General features: G+C 40.7%; 1 protein-coding gene across 1 annotated transcript; it reads right to left on the bottom strand.

Moving 5' to 3' along the window:
* Positions 1-798: 798 nt before the first annotated feature.
* usp33 (ubiquitin specific peptidase 33) lies at positions 799-20022 on the bottom strand. Its single transcript, XM_089007924.1, has 24 exons — positions 19816-20022; positions 17977-18073; positions 17819-17872; positions 17669-17731; positions 15370-15510; positions 15106-15217; positions 14768-14837; positions 13895-14008; positions 13736-13814; positions 12160-12592; positions 10935-11069; positions 10738-10853; positions 10484-10656; positions 10338-10408; positions 9130-9163; positions 9011-9056; positions 8757-8937; positions 8535-8661; positions 7376-7545; positions 7211-7292; positions 6300-6408; positions 4197-4299; positions 2034-2102; positions 799-1106 (listed from the first exon to the last, which is right to left on the bottom strand). The coding sequence occupies exons 2-24, from the start codon at positions 18058-18060 to the stop codon at positions 940-942; spliced, it is 2733 nt and encodes a 910-aa protein (XP_088864050.1). The 5' UTR covers positions 18061-18073; positions 19816-20022; the 3' UTR covers positions 799-939.
* Between the last annotated feature and the right edge of the window lie 237 nt (positions 20023-20259).

The following is a 20259-nucleotide window of genomic DNA, read 5'->3' on the forward strand; positions in this document are numbered from 1 at the left end:
ATTTTTGGACTTTTGTCAACCATAATCAGGATTTTGTTCTTCTACTTCTTTTTCCTATTCACTTCCTTTCATAACTTTGCTTGTGCGAATTGGCAATTTCTCCATTGTGAGACTAATAAAAGTTATTTCATCTCATCTCAATTGAACAGAAAGTCATCCATTTTGGTTTGAAGCGGCCATTATGGACAGATAACATGGCTATTAAGTACTGAAGCTGAGTGTACATATTGATCATATTTGGACTCAAGGAAAAAGTCGCAAAGACACCCATACCGGGAATTTAACGACAACTGCCATTTTGGGTGAATTCTAATGTGGGTAGATGGCAAAATCTCCCCCATATAAAACAGATGGGTGGTGCTTTTTTGTCTACATTTAATGTGAATGGAGCAAAGTTCACGTGTTGTTAAAATTTAGATCATTTTCAGGATTTGTTACAACCAGCTGAGAAGCGTTGTTCTACTCAACAGTACACAAAAATTGCTCAGGCTCCTTAATTAGTCCCTTCATAACCTTAAGACGTTGGTCGGTGGAAGTGCTATAGTACAACAAATGTCATGACAAACGTGGTACATGTGCTCATTTGGTCAAAATAAAATGGCCTTCCGTGTTATTTTTCTTTTGTTATTGTTATCTAGCTGCACACATTTAAAATAGTGATACGAGACATGTTCAGTGCTAATGGAAACATATACACATTTGTACAACACGACAACATTTGGATTCCCTTTTTGGAGCGAGTTGTCGCTTAAGCAGTTAATGCTGCCGTCCTTTTTTTTCTTCGTGTGTGTGTATGTGTGTGTGTGTGTGTGTGTGTGTGTGTGTGTGTGTGTGTGTGTGTGTGTGTGTTAACGCGTTTCAAATCAAGGCGCAAAAAATTTAAAAGGCATTTTTTTAAAAACTCATTGCCTTGTTCTTTGTTTTCTTTTGTTTTCGTTTTTAAAGTGAGCGCGTCTCCACCTCGATCTTTTCCTCTGACTGGTGGTAGGAGTCCGCTTCCTGGTGGCCGGCGACCACACTGGGCCGCACAGTGACCAGTGGGCCGCCACCGTAGATGGCATGCAGGAAGTTCCACGTCTCTTCGGAGATTTGGCCTGAGTCAGCGCCTGAAAAGATGGAGAAATGTTTCTCACCTGGAAAGTCTACAAGATTCCGGAGTTTAAAGCATTGTCTTGCTTCGGGTGAGACTTCAGTTACAGGACAACCGATGCCTCCGGACAGGTTGTGTCCATAATTTGTAAAATCACTTCAAATGACTTCTACTGAGCGTATTTTACAAAGATTCTACCGGATATAGTTATATTTTACGTTTTAAGATTATATTCAGGAAGTCTTGTTTTTGAGTTGGTGACGAGTCCTGATGTGACGTCACGTCAGGAACGAAATTAGAAGGAAAACCCACAAATAACGCGCTGGTGAATCGTTGTGTGTTGCACCAAGACTACTATTTGATACTAGTTGACACAAATTCCCAGCAGACAAATCAGCCCATTTTCAATGGAGCTTGGACGTCATCTTGTGCCTTTTCTGGGACGCTACATTGCTGTCATTGACGGCTCGAATTGATATGGGAGGACTCCTTTAATCAATTGCAAACATTTACGCTTTCCTCTTCAGAACTATTTGAATCATATTCATAACTGGATGATTAACAAGAAAGCATCTTCTCCGAATGAGAAGCCATTGTTTTGATTCTAGAGCAAGGCAAGACGTCGTGGCGTGACGTCACGAACAAGGGGGCGGGACCTTCTGAAACTTGCCAGTGTTTTTCTGATGTCAGTTAGGAAACAAATAAAATGGTGTCGGTTGTCCTTTAAATAAGCGTCTAAAGTTGGAAATCTATTGCGCTCCTGGCCCACGTTTCCATTTGAAAATGAATAGATAAATAATTAAAGGGGAACTTGATTTGCCCTTTGACAATTCGAAAAAATTGCAGGGGCATTATTTTTAGGCAAACCACCTACTACTTTAAATGTTACGATAGAAGTGCAGAAATGATGCATTACAAAAACATTTCAAATGACTTTTTGTACCTTGTTTGAGTGTCAAATGACCAATCTTGCTCACTGCTATCTTGGAATTATCAATGGGCCCTGGGGGGTCTTGAAAAAGAAATATCACAATTAGTTACTCATAAACACTCAAGTCATCATAGCAAAACATGCTATCAATTAAAAGCAAAATAATAATAATAATAATAATAATAATAATAATACGTTTCATTTCTAAGCGCCGTTCAAAACTCTCAAGGTCACTTTATAGTCACAGGATGAGCTTTTCTTTGGGTGAGCAGTGGCAGCCGCATGTGCCAGCGTTCACTCAACCCGGAAGTAACTCCAATAGATAGAAAGCGAGCTAGCTGGCTAAGAGCTAATAGATAGATGGCTCGATAGCTAAATTAGTCCGAAGAGGGGGGGAAAGGCTTTCAGTGATTACAAATAGACATGGAAATATTAAAAAGGTGGGAAATTGAAAGCTGTAAAGGAATAGGAAATGTAATTTTGATGAATTATACAAAATAATGCTACACACAAGTGTTATTTTTCATGATTTTTCCCCCCAAATGACATTAAAGTGTAATGTTTTTTTGTTATCATTTTAATAATGAATTTCTGTTAACCCCATTACCTAAATTGATATCTACATTTATGGAAATATATAGGTATGTAGGTACACTTGCTTCTGTTTACATTTGATAATTTTATACAGCAACACCATTGGATGCATTTAGAATTTGATCTGTTTAACGTCACTTGAAAAGCGAGCTAAGGCAAATACTCAAAGTATGTTGGAGAATTGTTTATACAATAGCTGATATTAAATTGTGGTAAAACCTTGTTGTGATATAGAATTGCCATTGCAGATGCTCCCCAACTTACGAACAAGATACGTTCCGAACGGTCGTTCATAAAGTGAATTTGTTCGTAAGTTGCTTCAGTGCTATATTTTGTATGGAATGTATGTTTAAGGTTTATAAAGCCTTACATTGCAGGAGTTTCTGAAAAACTACAGAGTCCTTTGGCAACACATAATTCCTACTTATTTCAAACCGATAAACACTTAAAGGCAAAAATTATTGCATCCAAAAGATAGGCTGCCAAATGAAAAACAAAGTAATGTAGTTTATTCAATATATTGTAAAAATGCAAATTGTAAAAAGCAATACATTTGGACTAAACAAACTAAACAAATTCTCAAAAAAAAGACTATCAACATCGCAGGGATAATACTAGTGGGCCTCAATCGGCGGTACATATGCACCTAAAAGCTAGCAACCACTCATTTGACGACAATGAGGTTAAAATCTTAGCGAAAGAAAATAGATGGTTTGAAAGGGGAGTATTTCCATAAAACAGCAAAATCCGTCACTAAATCGCCATTGTGGGGTGAGGTTCAATTTGGATCGTTCGTACAACGGACTTCTTGGGCAACATAGGCTTAGTGATGCTGATGAGGTGATACCAGAGCAAATGGGGCAATCAGGCCAGTCGTAGACCTCATACTCAGGCAGGACAATAAAAGTAATCAGTCAGGACAATAGAAGTAATTAGTGTAGACGCAGGGAGTAGTCCTCTGCTACCCCCAACCTGAGAGCAGGGACCAATCATAGCAGAGTCTGGCACCGCCACGTCTGGACAGTAGGGATATGTATATAGGGCCGAAACTACCAGCAAAAGACGCATCTTGGATAAGAAGCGAAACGTCCGACACCTTCAAAGAAGTACAGATGACGGCTGAAGAAAGCTTTTCATCGATGTACCCTGTATAGGTTTGTACTGAAAAATAAAGATTTAATAAAATATATGCTCTATAAAGATATGTCCATGTACACCTGGAGAATACTACACAAGTTACTACAAATGTGTCCGTATGTACCGGTGTTTGTAACTAGAATGTTCGTAAGTAGGGAAGCATCTGTATCGTGATAGTAACACTACCCCCTTTGTCCCCCTTTTTACTGCCATTAAATCTATTCCTTGACCTTTTTTTGTCATGTTTGAATGGTCTTGATGTGAAAAGGGCGGCGTATATTTTGAGGAAGCCATTTCTTTTTTCAGATGACGCATCCAGCGACTAATTGGGACAAGGAGGGGCAATTTCACATCATCTTTGTGCGGTGGTGATGACACATTTGTTTCACATTCTAATTAGACGTGTATGTGTGTGTATATATGTGTGTGTGTACTTTCACGTACCATTGTCTTTCCCTTTGACAAAACCCTCCCACTCACGGAACCATTGCATGTTGATGCAGTATATGACCACCGGAGACTCCTCATCCTGGAATGCCTTGTTCAGCTGCAGAGAGAGAGAATAAAGAAGGTAGGAGGAGTGAGTGTCGCTGGAGGAGAGAGGCGAGTGGGAAGGAGAAGAGGAGGCGGCGGGGGAGGTATTCGCGGGAAATAAATGAAGTGCGGATGAAAGGACTGAGTGAAGAAATGAAAAAAACTAAATCAATTCTCGATGGTTCTTCACTGTAATTACACAACATTTTGTCTGCGGCTGTGTTGTTTTTTTGGGAAGGAAGACACTTCCTGTTTTTGATACGCACGCACGGATCCACGCACGGTAATTTTGTAAGGATATCTTGCTTCTCAGTTGGTACTGACTTTTTCCACTGGCGGCTTTTATAATAATAATAATAATAATAATAATAATAATAATAATAATAATAATAATAATAATAATAATCCATTTCATTTCTAAGTGCCTTTCAAAACTCTCAAGGTCACTTTACAGTCACGGGGTCAGTTTTTCTGTGGGTGAGCAGCGGCAGCCACACACTCAAACCGGAAGGCACTCTAATAGACAGAAAGTTAGCAAGCTAATAGCTAGCTAGCCAGATAGTAATAATAATAATAATAATAATAATAATAATAATAATAATAATAATACAGTAAAGTCTCGTTATATCGATATCGGATATATCGATAGTCCCGGTTATATCGATACTATTTCTATGCACGCACGGAGAAAATTACATGCAAACAGGGTCGGATATATCGATAGTCCCGGTTATATCGATATTTTTTAGGACTCCCTTGAATATCGATATAACGAGACTTTACTGTAATAATAATAATAATAATAATAATAATAATAAATTTAATTTCTAAGCGCCTTTCAAAACTCTCAAGGTCACTTTAAAGTCACAGGATCAGTTTTTCTGTGGGTGAGCAGCGGCAGCCACACACAGCAGTGTTCACTCAAACCGGAAGTCGCTCTAATAGACAGAAAGTTAGCTAGCTAGCTAGCTAATAGACAGCTAATAGCTAGCTAGCCATATAATAAGGTCGCACACAGCAAACGAAGCTGTCATAAAGTCATGATGCACAAATTGTTTAATTATTTCCATTCAATTTATAACAATATTATTGAATTTTTTGCATTCACTGCCAGACGATGTGGAAAAATATGGCCACTCCCGAGCCAGGGTTTTTGTCATTTTCACTCAAATTGACAGAACATTGAGTTTTAGGACTACAGAAACATTCAATTCACCGTAAGAAACCTTAGACTCTCTTCTTTTATTAGAAAAAAAAAAAGAGTTATATGGGTGTGGAGTTATCTGAGCTTGAAATGGGGGCGGCTGTACAAAATACAATACAATATATACATATTGATTTACATAGCGCTTTTACAACAAATGAAGCTGGAACAAAGTGCTAACATGGACAAAAGGCAAATGCTGCTCCCTCGTGGAAGGGAAAACATTTCCAGAGGTCTGAGCAGCGCTTTATCGGCATCCACCACAAGAAAAACCAAAACCTAAACAATTTTCAATTCTCGAATAAATTTGAGAATGGCAGCGAATGAGTGAATTAAAAAATAAAGGTGGGAGATTGCATTGACGGTGCACCCTCACACAACAACCCAAGTGATAACAACGACTACTGCTTTGAACACATGTGATGAATGTTGCGTGTTAATAATAATAATACATTTCATTTATAAGCGCCTAGTGTTCACACTTCTTCCTGGCACTGCAGGAAAAAAACACCCTTAAAATAGGTGATGTCCTGCTTCTGGTATAGCTTTGACACAATCTCTGAAAGCGGTAAAAAGCTGCTGAGATGAATGTGGGTAGATTGCACAGTTGCTAAGGCAGCTGCATCCGTCCCGATGCATTAATAATGAGGCTTTCCTCAGGTTTGCACCTTTCATCTCCCTCTGGGGTGATGAGCACAAAAAGCAGCCGCAAATCACACGGGAACGCCAATGCAATATTCATGGCGGCAAGAATATCTAAATTACTTTGTGATTGAATTAACAATTGGGCGGATCAGGGGTCAACTTACCCGGACAAACATGTCCAGCTCTGACTTGCGGCGCTTCTCCAGTTTCTCAACTTCAATCTGGCATGTGTTGCAGACGTACAGGTGATTGACGGCAGGACCTCCTCCGTACCTAGACAGAAAATTAGACCGTTAAGTCACTTGGTGAACACCAGTGTTTGAAATAACGTCTGCCCGCAGGCCCGGGGCGTACAACTTTTACGTCGGGCGTACAACTTTCAAACTGTCTCGGCCCGGGTAGCCGATAACTTCTTCAAGAAAAAAAAAGAGATTCCTTTCAAATCAAACGTTCGTTTTATTTAATAAAGCAAAAGCTACGAACACGCTACAAGCCACGTGGACTCCACTTTCTAAGCGCATTTCAAAACTTTTAGGTACTCTTTACAGTCACGGTGTAGTCCAAAGAACGAAACAGGCTTCTAATTGGCTGCTGTGCCGAGTATGCAAATTGCCAAACGAACGTTCATTTGGCAATTTGCAGACTCGGCAGCCAATCAGAAGCCTGTTTTGTGCTTCGGACTATACCGTGACTGTAAAGTGTACTTGAGAGTTTTGAAATGCGCTTACAAAGAGGAGTCCACGTGGCTTTTAGCAGACAACGTAACGCAAACATTGCATTGTGCACCATGACGACAAACGATAACTGGAGCACAATCTTCAGCAAGGGAGCATTTGTGGTAGGTACTTCCTTAATTTAAAAAAAAATCCTTTATACTTTGCAACAAAGCTTTTTTTTTTTAGATTAGTCGTTTTAATGTGTTTCAAGGTGTGAAAAATGGGGCAGGCAACTTTATGGCCGGGGAGACAACTTTTCAGAGCTGTCTGCCCTGGTGTCCTCTAACTTTTTGTCATGAGTTTCAGACACTGTTCGGAACACGCGTGACTACAAGAGCAGCCAGGGTGAATCAACATACCTACTGTACAGGTGGTCCCACACGTTCTGCTGTACCACTACGGCCAGTTCTTCAATGTAGTTCGCTTTGTTGGGTGGAACACCTAACATGACAGGAAAAGGGATATTCAACCCAGCGAATGCAGACATGGTACGCAAACGTGAATCCACTTGTGTGTCATAGTACCTCCGTGGGGGCATAGAAAATCTTCGTTGGAGATAGGCCCCGGTTCAGCAAAGGTCTTGAACTTGTTGAGCCATTGGCGGGAAATGTAGAACTGTAATAGGCTGGGCTCCATTATATTGAGCAAGCCCGACACCCTATTGCGCTCCTTAACTGCGTCCTCGTTGCTCTTTCTGCGGGGTGGGAGTAGTCACAATGTGCTGTTACCAGTGTGAAATTTAGGGAAAGGGTAAAAAGCAACTACAGTGATACATTGGCTTACGAACTTAATTGGTTCCCAGACAGAGTGTGTAAGGCAAAAAGTGTGTATCCCAAAAAATTATTTCCCATAGGAAACCATTAAAATAAGAATAATCCGTTCCCAGGTCCCCATAAAAACATAATTTTGTACTTTCTAATTTTCTAAGCCTTAAACGACACAAAATATACCTTATATTATGTATAATAAATGTACTATGGTATTATAATTAAAGAAATAAACTGTACTGTATGATAAAGTCGTTTTATTTACCTTTGTGATGGTCGTCGATGGCTTGATGGAATGGAGTGGCCGGTTTCCTCAGAATTAAACACTTGATGAGGAACGTGGCTTTCTTCTTTCACCATCTTGAGGAATGACCCCTTGTAGTTGCTTTCTCTGCGATAATTTTATCTAGTCCCTCATCGATTGTGTTCTGTTTAGCTGGGTTCATAGCTTTTTGCATCAAGTGTACAGATGGCTTGTGCGGGTTATTTGTGGAGCCTGATTGATGGGATATTTTAACCTTGCAGTCTACACTGTGCTTTTGAACTATCAAAGTTGAAATCCATTTTCTCACTCTCTCTCTGTCGTCTGCCTGTCTCTAATGTTTAAACCACATCCCCTCACTGCTGCGTTCTTGACAAATCACGTGGCTTTAACCGAAGACTAGGGGCGCGGAATAGAGGACAAAAATGAGTCGGCTGCAATTTTCTTGTTAGGAGAACGGGCACGTTCGCGAACGACACATGACTCATTGTGGCGCTCCGTGTGTATCTCAAAAAATATTTTGCTCCTGCAAAATTCGGCCGACACTTCTTGGCTCAAAAAGAGCAAAAATTTAAGACACTTGCCTGAAATCAGTCGGCCAGATACATTTAATAAAGCACAGTTATAGTACAATGTAGTAGTGTGGCTGCTTACTTGTAGAAGAGCACATAAGCCTCAGCGTTCTGGACGCAAGACTCCGACACTTCGGTCACGCTTTGGTCGTCAAACTCATACCAAAGATTGTTTAGGTTGTTCCGACAGTATGCAATGTAGTGGCCACCTGCGAAAGCAAGGGACAAGGTAGTGAGTTATAAAAACGAGAATTTGAAAGACTATAACAGGAAAGGCGTGCCATTTCTATCCGTGCTCACTCACTGGAGGCGGTGCCATGGTGGCAAATGACTGACAGCAGATCGTAGTTGGTAGTTTGCGTTGAGCTGTCCTTGGCTAAAAAGGGCTGCAGGTCCAGGCCCTCTAACGGGAAGGAGACATGGGTGCCAATCTTGGTGGAGAACATCAGCTCATGCCTGAAGCGTTTCAGGTGGATACATAGAATCTAAAAGAAACAATATTCGTTTAAATCGGAAGACTGAAGGCAAGGGCTACGTTTTGTCATGTTGAGTTTATACCTCTGGCAAACTTTGCATTTTGCAAAACTTGACTCCGTTTCGTAACCTAAGGGGATTAAAACGAGATGATGAAATCATATCATCTAAAATGCTTCCAAAGTTCAAATAAAAGTACTCACTTCTTGCATTTTTCACAGCTATACATGTTGTCACCTAGAAAATGATATCACAAATTGAAATTTAGAGTATAAGTTTAAATAAATGTAAATCAAGTCCGTGTCTGGAACATTTCAGGGAAATTCAATACAGACGCTCCACACTTTACGAAATAGATACGTTCCTGAGCGCTCGTTCGTAAGGTGAATTTGTATGTAAGTTGCTTCAGTGCTCTATTTTGTATGGAATGTATGTTTAAGTCAAACTGTCGTAAAATAAAAATTCACAGCGACTGTAGTAACACAACATATAACCTTGGGTCATCAGTAATCCATTACTGAAGCTGATGGCGCATAATTACTGAATGATGTGCCAGCAGCCATTACTTTTTGTGATGCATCGCGTCCTCCTGGAGCGTCAACTGGGAAGAGGGATTTCCTCCCCGGTCACATACTCTACGCAGCCAATCGCAAGCGAGCTCGGCGCGAAAAAGGCGCGCAATACAAAATCTAACTTACAGCATCTCCACCCAAACATTTTTCGACATACTGCACCCGCAAAAATGATCCTATGTGCCGTTTTTCGTAACTCCAATGTTCGTTAATTGGGGAGAATCTGTATAAACTCCGTTGAACATCTCCGTTCACAATTGATTCGAATTATAATGATGTCAGAGATGTTTGATCGGACACTGTGGACAAAGACTCGAACCTAGAAAGATTGTCTTTTTACTGCTGGCAGGAGACGTAGCCATACATGACAGACGCCTGAATTCTGCAGCCCTCTGCCAAGCTATTTATTGAGAGTATATGCAAATTAAAGTGATACATTATTAAAACATAGTGTTCTTGATTAGAATACCTCACCTCTTGAGTTCTAAGCACGAACAGCTGTAATTAATAAAACATTGTATTTTCCATGAACTGATAAATTTGTAACCTGGCTAATGAGCTCTTTCTGTGAAGGAGTTTTCAAGTCGTAAATTATTCCTGTGATAAAAGAGTTTCCCAAGTCCTAAATTCTGTCCAAGGACAGATCTCTTAGATGAAGATGACAGTTTAACAAGCTGTAGTCCGTTGACCTCAGATTGACCCCAGGTTGTCTGTGCTTCAATTGTGTATTCGAGTCACACATGTCCACTAAGCATATAACAGCATGAAACTTTTAAATATGATAACTTCTTATTCTCCATCAAATGACAATCCCCAAAAATAAACATCCGCCCGCTCACCTTTCAGCTCATCCCTGGCAAAAAATGCAGCGAGGCAATCTTGTAGCGTGACCACCGGACCCCAGATCCAGCTGTGAACAGAAGCCGACACAAGATTAGATGCCACCTGCTCGATGATAAACACCTCTGATGAGTATGCGCTCTACCTCTTGATGTATTCCATGACAAATGCAATCCAGCCCTGTGGCGCGTAGACTTCCCCGCAGGAACCGGCTTTCACCAGGGATGTCTGGTGGGTAGCGGAGTGTAGTTTTGCAAGGTCCTCCTTCCCCGGGATGGGTAAGGAGATATCCTGGAAGTTCTCCAATGTGACTGACACCTGAAAACATGATTTATTGTTGAGCATCTTTATGTGTATTTGGGGGGGGGGGACACAGATGAACCGCCGGCCGACACTAACCCGATCACAGGTGAGGCACTGCACAGAGCTCACAATAGTGCCGTCGAACACGTCCGAAATGACGCTCTGATACCTCCTCTGTATTTTGCTCTTGGGTGGGGAGAACATGCTCATTGCTGTGAAGAGGCAGCAACAGGACATAATCAATAAAAATACAATCTGGTGTCCTATTTTTGATTAGGAAACTTATCACGTACCTTTCTTATGTGCAGTGTTGAGGCTGGGCCACACAGAGGAAGATTTGGGCGGGCTGCTGGACATTTTGTGGGCCTCCAGAGGGACCGGACTTTGTGGTCTTGTGATGTTGGACATTTGGATATCTGGGAAGGACTCTGGAGGATGAGACCATATCAAACTTTGTTATTTAGTATTTTTGTTTTTTGTTTTACTTTATGTTACTTCCGGGTTGAGTGAACGCTGGCGCGTGTGGCTGCCGCTGCTCACCCGCAGAAAAAAATAACCTGTGACTGGAAAGTGTCCTTGAGTTTTGAAAGGCGCTTATAAATGAAATGTATTATTATTATTATTATTATTATTATTATTATTATTATTATTATTATTATTATTATTATTGATGATGACAGCCAATCGCAGCGGGTTACAAAATGTCGTGATATTTTTATCTAAAATGTTTTACATTTTATGGGTGGATTTAATCTTCTCTAAACCTTTTAACTCATTTGCTGCCATCCCCGAATTTATTTGGGAATTGAAACGTTTGACGAGGAGCGCCATTTCAAAATTTGTTCTGGTTTTTCTTATAATAATAATAATAATGATAATAATAATAATAATAATAATAATAATAATAATATATTTTTTAATTATAAGCACCTTTCAAAACTCTCAAGGTCACGTTAGAGTCAAAGTTTTTCTTTGGGTGAGCAGCGGCAGCCACCTGCGCCAGCGTTCATTCAACCCGGAAGTAACTTCTTGCAGGGCGGTGCTGATAAAGCGCTGGTCAGACCTCTGGCAATGTTTTTTTTCCCTTTCCACGAGGGGGCAGCATTTGCTTTGTGTCCATGTTAGTGCTTTATTCCAGCTTTAGCTGTTGTTAATACACTACATAAATCAATATGTATGTATTGTATTGAATTTTGTACAGCCGCCCTTATTTCAAGCTCAGATAACTCCAGACCCATACAACTTAGGAATTAACTCTTTTTTTCTGATGAAACAAGAGAGTCAAAGGTTTCTTACACTGTATTGAATGTTTATGTAGCCATAAAACTCAATAGTCTGTGGGTCCTGCAATTTGAGTGAAAATGACAAAAACCCTGGCACTGGAATAGGTACATTTTTGCACATTGTCTGGCAGTGAATGAGTAAAGTATTTCAGTGCTTGTGGCACCACTTTCACTTCTCTAAGAAGTTCCACAAAAGTTTTGAAACACATGCAAAGATAGAATATTTTCCTCTTACCCAATGTCCTACTTTGCGTCTTAATGTGTCCCTGACTGCTAATAATGGGCGTGGTCTCTGTGGCTGTGTCAACATCTTTGTCCATATCCCCTGAAGTGTTCTCCCCGGCGCGGTAGATGTTGTTGATCATGTTCTTTTCCTTTTGCCACTCTCTATTGGCCTGGGCGTCGTCCTGCTCTGGAATGAGCATCTCAGCCTTGTTGTCAACGACGACGGTGGGCACGTCCCCGTGCAGTACTTCGTTATCGGCCCGATCGCTGCAACCGCATGACTCGCATGACTGAAAATCGTTGTCTGACTGGTTATGGTTTTCCTCCTTGGGCGGGCTGTCATCCACCGTGACGCTGCCTGATGGCTCGTATGGATCCGGCAATGTCTCCTTTAACTCTTCGTGCAGCTGGTCCATCAAGCAACGCAGAAACTCCTGCGAGTCCTACGGTTTTAAAGCAGTGTGGAACAGCATTATTATATATATGTATATATCGACTGAATCATTGGTGTTGTCATTGTTTTGGTTTCCGAAGAAAATGAGAAATTGCGTTGTTGCGTTGTAGATGCTCCCCTACTTACGAACATTTGAGTTACGAACAACGGTACATACGAACATTTTTGTAGTAACATAATTAGTATTCTCTCCAGTTGTACATGTACATATCTTTATAGAGAATAGATTTTATTAAATGTTTATTTTTCAGTAGAAGCCAATACTGGTTACTTATACAAGCCTTTAAAAATACTTATATAAGCCTTAAACATACATTCCATATAAAATATAGCACTGAAGCAACTCATGAAAACATTCACCTTACGAACGACCATTCGGAACGTATCTCGTTCGTAAGTTGGGGAGCGTCTGTATAACTTAAGTATATGATTATCATTCTTTTTCATTGCCCCCGGTTTTAAAATAAACAACCTGTGAAACCAAGAAAATTGGTGGTTAAATTCAAACCTCTGTTTTATGTTGGAACTTTTCACCCAGAACAGCATCCTGGGATGAAGACAGCAATGATGGCAAGTATAAAGGAGGCTATTGGCAAACCACGACAAAACAATAGTCCCTTTCGCAAGGAGGGCGTTATCTATGGCTTTTCCCTGGCTCAATGTCGCGCATAAAAGCTAATGTTACAACATTTCGGGTTGAAAAACAAATGTAAATTTGGGTGTGAGCTCTCCGCTATTCCTCTTAAAGACAGCCACTATCTAGCAAGGCACAGGTAAGGAAACATGTACAGACGCTCCCCAATTTACGAACGAGATACATTCCGAACGGTCATTTGTAAAGTGAATTTGTTCGTAAATTGCTTCAGTGCTATATTTTGTATGGAATGTGTGTTTAAGGCTTATATAAGTATGTTTAAGGTTTATATAAGTTTGTTTAAGGCTTGTATACTGAAAAATAAACATTTAATAAAATATATGCTCAATAAAGATATGTACATGTACAACTGGAGAGAATACTACATATGTTATTACAAAAATGTTCGTAACTCGAATGTTAGTAAGTAGGGGAGTGTCTGCATTCCATTTTTTTTATATCTATTATGGACCAACGAAGACAGAAAACATTACATACCTGCTGAGAGTATCCTCTGAACATTGGGTTTATGGCTTTGATTCCCTGGAACAGATTAGTCGGGACGACGTAGGAGGGTCTGCAATGTGACAGAAATTATAATACAGAAGAGATAACAAACCAAGGATGATTTGGAACAAGAGGGAAAAAGTCACCTACCTGTTCTTGTGCCAAAGGTCAGACACAAGTTTCTGGTAGCTCTTGCAGAGCGCTGGCTTCTTGTCTGTCCGAACCAGGCCGCCGCACTCGAGGAAAAATTGCGTTAAAGGCGGGCTGTGACCAAAAGAGCGACCCGTTATTGTTATGTACAATGAGAAAACTGGTAGTTCAACAGTAGAAAAGGGCTCCGCAGAGCAACGATGCATATGTGGAAGTGTCACGGCTTGGAAATGAAGCGGATTAACATGTGACGGGAGATGTGAGAATCTCTTTTCGTCAACGTATGCTACAGCCTCGTGTTTGCTTTCAACATTTAGCTTGTAGGAGACGTGCTCATTCCACCGTGACGTCCCTGATCCACTGGTGTAAAGGATGCTTTGAACCTGAACCTCTCCTTTTTTATCTAGAACTGCTTCTTACAAATAAAAGGGTGAAGAAAAGGGTTTAAGACTGAGTGACTGTTTTTTGTGTTGTGTCATATTAGTTGTTATTTTGATTTCAAAATGACGCCGCAATGGTGGCTGCCTTTACAGCAGCTCCTGTATTTTGTTTTTCTTCTTCTTCATAAATTTCTCCACTGTGAGACTAATCTAATCTAATCTCTCTTCTTCTTTCCTTTCGGCTTTTCCTTTCAAGGGGTCGCCACAGCAAATCAGTGTCCTCCATCTTTAGAGGTTTGATCTGCATGTTTGTTTTGGCCGAGCTTTTACGTCGGATGCCCTTCCTGACACAACCCTCTGTATTTATCCGGGCTTGGGACCGGCACAAGAAGATTTATGTCCCTTTGTGGCTACAGAACAAATTAATCTAATCTAATGTAATGCAATCAAATCTAACATATATATATATGGGCATCATCAAAGAAAATATTACCAGTTGGACAAGGCCTGTAGAGCAGCATTCATGTAGCACGTGTTGCCAATGTTTTTCAGTCCGGTCAAGCCTGTGAAGGGAGGGACGCAGTTAAGCAACCAATCAGAAACACAAGTGGGCTGTGGTCAGTGGATTGTTTCTAAACTATGTCTTTGTCTCACATGTTCTTGTCTCGTCTCTTTTGTACGAAAGACCTTCATTAAAAATGTATTTTTCTATAACTTGCCATTTACATGTGGGCGAAAGGCCAAAAAGAAGCGCGCATTGGCTGCCTAAAAGGCACTGACACAAAGCAAACATGGCGTGCAAAGGGGCTCTTGCGCACACGTTAAGCTAACCTCGAGCACGCATATCATCCTCTTCCTCTGTCTCCATGTCCAGATCTTCGGAAATGCCATTGGGGGTCACACGGAGGGAGGCGGGGCTCAGAGGAGAGGCTCTGTTATTACCCTACGATGAAGTACACCCACATGCAAAAACAACAAATGTCTGTTATCAGGACCATGCCGAGGCTCAAAGACAGGAGAAACAAATGTTACATAACCAATTATGCAATAAAAGTCATATTCATAATATGGAGAGGGTGGGGTGGTGGTATGTACCTGCTGAGAGGAGGCAAGAGGCTTGGTGTTGGATTGCGCGGGCTGAGGGACTAGTTTACGGTCCAAGAAGACCTCCTTGCCACAGGCGTAACACCACACTCGCAGCGTGGTCAGGTTTACAGTCAGGTTATGGCCGGTCTCCTGGGTCCAACAAACACAATTGAAACCAAACAGATCCAAAGATGTGTCTGTCTGTGACTGTAAAGTGTCCTTGAGGCGCTTGAAAATAAAATGTATTATTATTACAGCGGTATCTCGGTTTACAAACCCCTTGGCTTACAAACTTTTCAGTTTACGAACGTTAAATGTATGAAATTTTTACCTTGGCATACAAACTATTTTTCGGGATACACACGGAACTGCTACATTGTTACAGTGATGTGTCGTTCGCGAACGAGCCCGTTTTCCAAACAAGAAAATGGCACCGGCTTGTTTTGGTCCTCTATTCCCCGCCCTCAGTCGTCGGTTAAAGCCACGTGATTGGTCAAGAACGCAGCAGCATTTTAATGGTTTCCTATGGGAAATTAATTTTTGGGATACACACTTTTCGCCTTACACACTCTGTCTGGGAACCAATTAAATTCGTAAGCCAAGGTATCACTGTATTATTATTTTTAGTTATAATTAGTTATTATTATTATTATTAGTTAGCTTTTTAGAAGTAAAAAAACAACGATTAAAAAATACATATTTACCTTTAATTCACAAAAGTGGGAAAAAACTGACATGTTTTGTTGTCTGAAAATAACGCAAACGGTATCCGTGTTGTGAAAGTATGTGACACTGATAACAGTCATAACTGCTGCATAATAATCTACGCAGATGAATTGATAGTAACTTAGAAGCTTGCCTGTGTGAAGATCCAACATAGTCAAAGTACAGCAGGCTAACAGTGTGAAATGTAAATACTATATTTTCCGGTGTATAAGGCACACCAATGAATGGTGTATTTTCAAACTTTTTCCATATATAAGGTGCACCATACTATAAGGCACACCTGTGAATTAAGAACGTTTTCCAAAGATAATATAGAAATATAGGCTGTTTAAGGCTCTAATAATACTTCTTTCTACAGAGGGAAATAGAGTCGATGGCTGCTGATAGTAGTTGAGAGACCAGTTGTGGCTCAATATTACTTCACATATAAGGCGCATCTGCGTATAAAGCGCAGGGTCATCTTTTGAAGAAAATCAAGGCTTTTTGGGTGCGCCTTCTACACCGGAAAATACGGTAAATATAACAATGTGTTTGCTTTCAACATTTAGCTTGTAGTAGACGTACAAATTCCACCATGACGTCCCTGATCCACTGCTGACATGGATGCTTTGATCCTCTCCTCTTTCAACTAGAACTGCTTCATGTCATCACAAAGAGGGTACAGCAAGTCCTGAAGATGAATGACTCTGTGTCTTTGTGTTGTCATATTTGTTAGTTTTTCAATTTTTTTTTCCCAAGATGGCGGCGCGTGAACACGCAGCGGCTCCCCTCTCCCGGCAAATTGGCGTTTTCATGTTTATGTTTGTTAAAGTAATTATAAGTGCCTTGCATGCTGGGTCCGAGAGGACAGTAATTTCATCTGTGCTGTATGTCATGCATATTAGCATATTTGACAATAAAGCTGACTTTGACTTTGACAATTGCCAAAAGATGCCAAAAAAATGGCAGTCATGACGGCATTCACTCTTTTCCAATGCCTCAAAACTTCTCCTGACACCTATAAATTAACAAGACGGACTCTCCGATACAATGGGAGTTGCGTGGAGAATCTGGCACGCGTCATAATGACAAAAATATAAACAAGAAGCATCTGAACTTGATTTTAAGTTTATGAAGGACACTGAAATTATTTTAACACTATCTTTCGTCAAATATTTGATTTCATTTTTTCTTCTTCCTGTTTTGTTTCTTTGTTTTCATTTTATTATATTTTTTAAATGGTTACACGGTTGTATTATTGAGTACATTACTAGTCCTTACATGTTTTGTATTACTCATTACTGTTTTGGTTATTTTAAAATGGAACTACCACAGAATATTAATGGATGTAGAAGTGAGTTGTATGCCTTTTTTCTTTTCATTGACTGTATGGACCTGTGAAATCATAATAAACTTTTAATTGAAAAAAATATCTATATATTTTTTGTGGTCTCATTTTTTCTTATAGGAAAAAAATAATCAAATAACACATGTAGTATGTCTGCGTTAAAAACATCATGAAATAACCCACCTGCACCGATATCATCTCTGGTTAACATTCATTGTAAGTTTATTTATTTCAAGTAGCACAGGAAATATTCACCTGCGAGTGTCCCGTGCTGTGGTCCACGTGGGATTCTCCGCAGCCAACATATGCACAGCCATTCTAGTAACATAATAATACAAAATATTTTTGGTCATTTTCCGGATAATAATACACTTTTTGTTGTGTTTTTCCCCTTTTTTGTCTTACCTCCAAACAAGCCCACAAATTTGGTCCTCCAACTTTACAGTCTTGACACTGGCCCTGGACATATGATGTTTATATTAGCGTGTCCGCCACAGCATTGAATGTTGTGTGAAATGCGTTTGTTTGTCGGAATGAGTGTTAACAAGAAGAAAATGACTCACATGTGATTTGTGGATGAGTTCCTCCTTGGTAATCTCCCCCACACAGTCCAGGTGGGGGCAGTCGCAGTTGGGGGCCGGCGGCATTGCTCACCCACAGCTGCTAAGGGGAAAAAAGGGGGAAATGAAAAGTCAGCTCCTCTCTCAAGTTAAACAATCTTAACTTGGATCACTGTGGTGTTGTTGACTGCTTTGAATATGATCAACATCTATGACTACATTCTATGACTCTGTGGTGGCATCAGCCATCCACTATGGCATTGTCTGCTGGTCAGGCAGCATCACCACCCGGGACAGAAAAAGACTGGAGCGCTTTGTCAAGCGGGCCAGTTCTGTCGTGGGCTGCTCGCTGGACTCTCTTGAGGAGGTGGGCAACAGACGGACGCTAGCTAAACTAAAAGCTATGACGGACAGCCCCTCCCACCCCCTCCTGCCCATCCTGACAGCTCTGGGTAGCTCCTTTAGCCAGAGACTATTACACCCGCGCTGCAAGAAGGAGAGGTACCGCCGCTCGTTCCTACCGACTGCTGTCAGGCTTCACAATTCCCAATGATCACATGTGAAAAAAAAAAAAAAAAAAAAAAAAAAAAACTGGACACTTGTAAATATGGGTTGTTGCAATATATCTAAATGCATCTCTTGATTCTGCACTATGTACAGTCTTGTTTATAGAACGGTTTTTGCACATCTACATTTGCACAGTATACAGTTGACATTTTTATTTTGTTATGCTTAGAATATCTTGTTTTCTATCCTTTCACTCCCACCCCAACCCCATCCCTCTTCAATTGCTGCTGTGGACTGCAAATTTCCCCATTGCGGGACGAATAAAGGTATTCTGATTCTGATTCTGATTCTCAACGACAGGTGAGGGGGGGGAGGACCAGAGTCACGACACACATTAGCAATTGGTTGTTATCAGCTTGCATGTCACACAGCTCACGCCATCAACACCACGGAGTTATTTTTCCCCAGTTTAGTCATAATGTTTCGAAGTAATATTTTTTTCTTGGGTAAAAATTTTGGCTTCTGTACCATACCTCGTTTCAATTATCACTGTTTTTATCTTATTTCGTGTGGTTGTTCTTTGAAGTGTTTTTGCACATATTTACTCTCATAGGTAACTGACTTGGTATTTTTAGCCATGTTTATTTGATGACAAGACTGCAAAATGGCCATGTAGCAGTACTGTACAGAGTGGCTGAGATTCTAAACTAGGGCGCGGCACTCTGCCTGATAAAGCAACCGTTGTGCACACTGCACAGAACAATCCACAACCGAAATATGCGATTATTTCATCCATTGATCAAGACGTTTCGTTGACGGTGCGTTTATATACACATTGCTTTACAGTATGTCCATTTGAAACCCAGAGAAACAGTTTTTGGACCAGATGGTGTAAAAACATTCAAGTCAACTAGCACCATTTAGCATGCTTCACGTTGACTTGAACTAATTATTGTGTAACGTGTTTGATGTACATATAAGTAACGGAACATCCAATGTAAATGTATTTTAAATCGTCCGACGAATGTGAGCTGTCAAAAGACAGTCGAGGCTTTTTTTGTATTGGGAGCGGTATTAGCACTTAGCTTTAGCATTACATGACACATTATAGTATTTTATTTGGTGACGAAGCAAGAACACGCACGCGCTAGTGTAAAAACACATAAAGTGTGTGGATTTACTCACGGCACTGATGCGAGATGGTGCAAAGAAGCTACCCGTTAGCATGACACTAATGTTAGCCGGATAGCGATGCCGAACGAGGCTAAACCTGACAATCCCCCTTGAAGGCTAAACTAAGAACCCCGCCCCGGGGCGACTTAAATCGGGACTTACCCTCGCGATAAACGTCGTCTGTGCTACCAGCGCAGGTTATATTCCACTTGAAAGTCGGAATATTTGCGTCGGTTGTGGTGTTGGCGTTTTCGTTTTGAACATTTACACTCTTTGGTCGTTCTGCCTGGTTGCTAACGTTACAGCCTAGTCCAATCAAAGAGTACAGAGTGGGTTCAAGAGAGTAATTATTTTCGCATGGCTTCTCGGGGCGCGTCGGCAAAGATTTGGAAATAGCGATGCAGCCAAAGAATAAGCGTTGGTACAAGAGGACAATACTCTTGACCAACACGCAGCTTCGCTTGGCGCGACGAAGGAGAACACAGTCAGGCTCGAGTCGTTATAGATTCTGTCTTTTGGGAGGTTGTGTAAAGGTTTTTCATCACAATTGTATTGGTTGTTAAACTTTTTTTAACCCAAGAGAGACAAGACAGCAAAAACACAGCA

The sequence above is a fragment of the Hippocampus bargibanti genome, linkage group LG11 (assembly GCF_051943395.1).
Source record: "Hippocampus bargibanti isolate YZ-2025 linkage group LG11, ASM5194339v1, whole genome shotgun sequence".
In the NCBI taxonomy this organism is placed as follows: domain Eukaryota; kingdom Metazoa; phylum Chordata; class Actinopteri; order Syngnathiformes; family Syngnathidae; genus Hippocampus; species Hippocampus bargibanti.